Source organism: Aethalodelphis obliquidens, unplaced genomic scaffold (assembly GCF_003676395.1).
Source record: "Aethalodelphis obliquidens isolate GAN/ISIS:26980383/991018 unplaced genomic scaffold, ASM367639v1 scaffold5, whole genome shotgun sequence".
In the NCBI taxonomy this organism is placed as follows: Eukaryota; Metazoa; Chordata; class Mammalia; order Artiodactyla; family Delphinidae; genus Aethalodelphis; species Aethalodelphis obliquidens.
The window spans coordinates 72,720,241-72,726,375 of NW_020837949.1; the positions used below are offsets into that span (position 1 = coordinate 72,720,241).

Here is a 6,135-nt window from a genome sequence, read left to right on the forward strand (position 1 = left end):
GGCGCTGCTCAACCTTGCTCAGCCTAGTTGTTACCGCACGTGCGGAGGCCCCCGGTCTCCCAGGCACTGGATCGGTCCAGCTCTACCTCCAGTGGCCGCTTTCCTCTAAAAGATGTGCCCGTCAAAGCTGGGGATGACGGAGGGAGGACGAGGAGGAGAGGACCAAAATTAAAGGCCCGGCAAGGCGCTGGCTTGGGCTGTACTGGGCTCCGACAGTGTCACCCGGTGGAGAGAGACAGCCAGGGCCCAGGAGAGCAACGCGTGTTACTTACATGTCCACATTCCCTTTACAAAGTTGTCACAGAGGGAGTTAAAAGAGAGAGGGACACGGGCAGAAAGAGACAGAGAGAGTGAGCAAGGTGCAGTGTAGAGAGGCTGGAACTGAGGCCAGGACCCACAGGGCCCAAGCGGACCAAGGTGGGAGGGGGAAGGCGAGAGGGGCAGGGGCGGGGTGCGCGTCACTCCAGGCCGTTGCGGTGCCCAGGCTCGGGGGGCTGCAGCAGCTCCGGGGAGTGGCAAGGCGGGCTGCCCGCGGCGCTGTGCTCGCTGTCGGTGTCGCTGCCCTTCTTGCCGCCGCTGCCTGACCCCGCCGAGCCACCGCCGCCGCCGCTGTGCGTCTTCACGTGCTTGCTGAGGTGGTCGCTGCGCATGAAGCGCTTGTTGCAGACAGGGCAGGCGAAGCGCTTCTCGCCGGTGTGGGTCCGCAGGTGCCGCTGCAGCTCGTCGGAGCGCGTGAAGCGCTTGCCGCAGAAGAGCCAGTTGCACACGAAGGGCCGCTCGCCCGTGTGCCAGCGCAGGTGCGCCTTGAGGTGCGACGTCTTGCCGTACACCTTGCCGCAGCCCGGGATGTGGCAGCTGTGCAGGCCCTTGCGCCGCAGGCTCGCCCCGGCCGGACCCAGCCGCTCCGCCTCCTGGCAGTTGGGGCAGTCGCAGGTGGCGCGGCCGGAGTAGCGGCGGGCGGAAGAACGCGGGGAGCCCCCCAGCGGCGCAGACGGCCCCGCGCTCAGCATGGAGCCCCCAGCTCCGGCCAGCGGCGATGGGGCCGAGTCCGGGTAGGAGCCGGGCAGCACCGGCTTGAAGCCATCCATGAGGTGCTGCCCGGCGGGGCTGAGCAGGTGTGAAGAGGCGCCGCTGCTGAAGGCTGAGTGGCTCAGGCCTGAGTAATCCGAGTTGTAGCCTCCGAGCGGCGAGTGCAGCGAGGTTTGGAGCCCCCCGGCGGCGGGGTGCAGCGAGCCGGGCAGCGCCGCCGCGCCGTTCGGGTTCTGCACGTCGATCCAGCCCGCGCCCACGTCCCACCAGCTGGAGGCGCCGGCCGAGCCCACGTCGCCGGCGGCGCCCAGGCCGGGGTGCGAGGGCTTGAACCACGACTCGTATGGGTGCGCCATGCCCACGCGCGGGTAGATGCCCTGCAGCCCGTCCACAGAGGTGTGCACCTTGGAGATGAACACTGGCTGGTGGGAGCCGTCCTGCGAGTGCGCGGAGGAGCCGCCGCCGCCGCCGCCCCCGCCGCCGCCGCCCCCCGATACGCCAGGGGCCTGGAACACCGAGTAGTCGTTTGCGAAGGGAGAGCTCGAGGCGGCGGCGGCGGCTGCCGCGGCAGCGGCGGCAGCGCTGCTGGAGGTTAGGGAGAAGGCGCTAGAGCCCGGCGAGCCGCCGCAACTGAACGAGTCGGTCACCAGGGCCGCAGCCGCAGCCGCCGCCGCCGCGGCAGCCGCCGCGGCCGAGGACGAGCCGCCGTTCCTGGAGGGGCCCGACACGCCGAAGCTCGAGAGACTGGAGCCCACTACGTTGCAGCTGCCGGAGGAGGAGGACGAGGAACGTTTCCAGGGGTGGAAGCCTTTGCCGAAGGAAGATGAGCTGTCCGAGAGGGAGGAGGGAGATGGGCTGGGGCTGCCGATCTTATTACAGGTAGCAGCAAGCATGGCCAAAGGAGTCGATCCCAACCTCGGTTCTTCCTGAGAGAAGGAGGAGAGGAGACGGGGTGGGGGAGGGGAGGTGGGCAAAGGGCCAGTGGGGGAGGGAGGAAGGAAATGTGCATTAGTCCTCCGGTAGCCTCCAAAACGCCCCACTGCACCCCATTTCTCGCTGCGGCGCGGCGCCACCAACTCACCTGGCTCCCCCAACAGCCCCGGCGCCCGGCTGCTTTCTACTCTACGGGAGGGGACAAGTTTGGCTGCCGGCGTCTGATTCGGGAGCAAAGCGCCATGCTAAAGAAGAGTTTGACAAGTATTCTCAGCTAAAACAACACTCTTGCGCACACAAGGCCCCAGGCACTTCGAAACAAACAAGCAAGCAAAAAGTCCAGATTGGGGAGGAAGGAAGATTCCTTTGCGGAGAAGCCTGGGGAAAAACCATTGGATTGCTTTTAAGAGCGCTACCCCTGTAATCCACAGAAGAGCTTTGAAAATCCTGTTCCGGTCCCCACAAACCCATCCTGGGTTGTTTCTCCCAGGCCAAAAGACGTCAAACTATAGGGCTGGCTCGCTCTTCCTGATTTTCTTTAAAAAAAAAAAAAAAGTCTACAATAGTAAAAAAGAGAAAGAGAGACGGGTTCAACGTACCTGCAAGACAAGGCGGGCTGCGGAATTTTCTAAGGGGAAGAGGGAAAATCTGCAGTTTGCCCAGGAGGAAAAACTTGCTCTCTTTACCCTCGAAATCGTCGCACGTAAAATGGGCTGGGCGCACGTCTCCCGGGCGGGGAGAGGCCGGGCGCTGCGAGGTGGCTTGTCTAAATGCCCTTCGAACCTTTTCCTGCTCTGAAAAAAGTGACTCTGCCCCCCTCTCCCCCTCTTTCTTTTCTCCAAACTCACTTGTATTTAAAGGGGGAAAAAAAAGCTCTCAATAGAGACTGATAGCCCGTGGCCTGGCCGGGGCGACTTTAACCCCCTCCGATCGGCAATAAAAGGAAACTAATTAAACCAGCAAGAGAAAATCCTGAGACTCACCCCTAGAAGTGAAGTTGCCATCACACAAAAGTGCCCTCCTCCTCTCAGAGGATCTTTTTTATATTGATAAATCAGAGGCAGTGTTTTTTTTAGAGGTGTGCAATACAATGATCAGTTCCGCCCATTCCACCACAATTGTAGCTCCCTCTCCGGCTTTGAAGTGCCGCGGAGGCGCGGCCAGCCAATCTGCGGCCTCGCCGGGCCGCGCCGCGCGCGCGCCGTGAGGTCATCGGCGCCGCCGCCGGCCGCCTCGGGGGGGTGTGGGGGGGGTGGTGTTTGGAGCGGGAGCGGCGCGGGTTACTGTGTGTGTGTTGCAAAGCGGTTGTGTGTGTGTGTAACAGTGTAACTGTGTACAAGTGTGACCAAGCTGAGAAGAAGACACTGCAGACTGAGGGATGGGATGGGGGGAGGTTGGGGGCAAGAGTATAGCAGTGTAACAGTGACGGGGGGAGGGGAGGGACAGTGCAGAGAGGGAGAGGGGGTTGTGAGTGACAGTTTAGCTGCATGTGTGACAAAGGGGGGTAAGAGGGACGGACCAGTAAAGTGTTGAGGGGAAGGGTGTGAGTGTAGTGTAACTGTGAGTGACAAACCTCGGGAGAGAAGAGGGACAGTGCAGTAAAGTGTGCGTGGACGGGGGAGGTGGTGTCTCAGTGTGTTTGGTGTTGTGGGAGAGGAAGGAGTGTGAATATGAGTGTGTGAAAAGAGGGGGAGGGTGGATGAGTGTGTGTCCGCTTGATGTGGGAGAGACGAAGGCTGTGTGAATGTTTGTGTGAGAGAGAAGGGGGGAATCGTGTGTGCTTGTGTGTGTCTGTGCCACAGAACTGGGGGTGGAGAACAGGAACAGTGCAGTGAAGTGCACATACGTAAAAGAGAGACATGGTGATTTGAAGAGTGAAACTGCGAAGTTGAGTGAGGCTGAATAAATAAATATTCACAAACGCTATCACTGTCGCCAACTTCCTCTGGTTTCCTGTAGCTCAAATCTTGAGTGATTTTTCCCCCCTTAATTTCATGGATACTATCACTACATTTTAAAAGAAAATCGTATTAATACCTTCCTCTCCTTTCCTGGCTCTACAGCCGAAGGGTAGAAATTTAGGGAGGCTGAGGGGTATTTTTTTAACAGAGTTAGGGCTTGTGTGCGCCTGCGTCAAAAAGTTGTTACTTTGCTGCGGTAGCTTTTTGTTTTTTCTTCTGAGATGGGATTCGGCTTTGGAAGTGCAAGTCTCACTCTAGGGGAGAGGGTGTGTTTGTCCCGTGGCGATGAGTAAATTTCAATACAAAAGGATTAGATAGAGAAGGGGGTGGGAGAGTATTGTTTTTTCTGGGGGTGAGAAATTGAGCGTTTTATGGTATTTAGGAGTTTTCACAGGAAATCCCGCCGCCTCTTTCTGAGAAAAAAAATCAGGATTTTGACTGAAATCTTTGAGTTTTATTTATCTGAGAATAGAAACAAGCTGTTGACAAATCGTGGACCACATGTATGGAGGCGTCTGTGTCTAATGGCGTTTGGGCCGGATATCTATGAGTGTGTATGCATGTCAATAGACAGTTCAAATTTGGTGGGTTTTAGAACTTGCTTGCCATTTGTGTTATTAGTTGCCTTCAGAAATGTAATTACAATTTCACTGCCACCACAAGGGAACATCATAAACTACAGAAAGCACCATACCAGTGTAACAAAAAGTCCACAGCCCTTGGAGCCCTATTGAATATTCATATGTTTAAAAAAAGTAATTCACATTTTGAAGCAGTTGCAAATGCTCCCAGAAATCTAATTTTAAGTCGGAGTTGATTAAAATGATACTAGCTGAGAGAAGTGTTTTGTTTTGACTGGAGAAACATGTTAATTTTATTATTGTTTTTGAACCTTCCTCAAGTACGTCACAGCTTCTGGAGATGTCAAAAAAAAAAAAAAATCCTCCTGGGGTTTACTGAACTCCAAAGTCAGGTTGTAGCATTTGTTTCATGGAGCAGAGTTGAGGCTGATGTTTGTGGTATGAGAGTGTGTTTCTGACCCCTTTTTAACAGTGTTGGGATATTGACTGTATATCATATATATCTATTGATCAAGGGGGTAAGGTACACTCTTATACTTTGAAGTAAGTGTGAAGTAAATTAATGAACTGCTTTCTTTCTCTGAAGGCTGACGCTTACCATAAATGTCGTGTTTCTCCCTGCAAGCCACTCTGAATGATTTTAGCGTGTTGAGAAGGCGTGACAGGCCAGCCCAGAAGGAGGAAGGGGTGGGGGAAAGGAGGGAACTCTGTTTAACAAATAAAAGAGAATTAACTTCATTGCTTTGGTCTCCTTCTATAATGATATTCATTTTAAGAACCTAATATACAGTTGTTCAAATTTGGGGTTTAATTCTAATCAATACCATCATCCTCAAAGGTGGAGAAAAAAAGGTTTGAGGGAAGACTCTCTTCTATGAATAGTTATTTATTTTATCTTTTTATCCTCCTATCTCTGGTAGGAAGTGTGGCAGGACTATTGAAAAGTTAAATACTGATTCTGAGAGTAAACAAAGGCATTAACCACTGTTTCCTTAAAAATGCTAGGAATTAGAAAAACAGCATCATGTGATTACAATTTTGAGTATCTACCTCTAAGATTTCATTTATATAAATTCACTTTAGAATCATGTAATTCTGCCTATAACAATGGATCACAGTGTTGGTATGGATTTAATGAACACACTGGATTTCTCAGTTTGCGTAAGGTTGGCTCGCAGCAGATTTTCACAAAGGTTTGCACGTGCATCTTTCTTCATTATGGAAAAATATATTTATGTTTTCATGTATATGTGTATTCCATTTTTTCCCATTTTTAAGTTAGGTGTTTATTTTATAGTAGTAGTGTCAAAGGTTTTTTCTCATCCTACCCCCCCCACCCCAAAAGAAGTGGTTAGTGTTTGTCATAAGGCATAAGACAGCAGAATTTAAAAGGAAAGACAAAGAGAATTATATAATTGACCAAAAATTAAAACAACAATAATCTTGCTTCTGGTTTCAGTGAAACTGGTCTTAATAGCAGCTCTTTCTCCACTTTGCAGAAGTGACTCTATTATTTTTGAATCGCCCACAGGAGGGAACATCTGTAATCCATTGTAGATAGAGCCTGTCCAGCAAAGCATTTCATGGCACATCCAGTTCAGTTTACTTTTGGTGATATTGATCACTGCTCT

At 52.7% G+C, this 6,135-nt stretch overlaps 1 protein-coding gene across 1 annotated transcript; it reads right to left on the bottom strand.

Annotated features, from left to right (window-relative positions):
• Positions 1-345: 345 nt before the first annotated feature.
• SP8 (Sp8 transcription factor) lies at positions 346-3,010 on the bottom strand. Its single transcript, XM_027102646.1, has 2 exons — positions 2,111-3,010; positions 346-1,955 (listed from the first exon to the last, which is right to left on the bottom strand). Exon 2 carries the CDS (start codon positions 1,920-1,922, stop codon positions 459-461), a length of 1,464 nt encoding a protein of 487 aa, XP_026958447.1. The 5' UTR covers positions 1,923-1,955; positions 2,111-3,010; the 3' UTR covers positions 346-458.
• Positions 3,011-6,135: the final 3,125 nt, after the last annotated feature.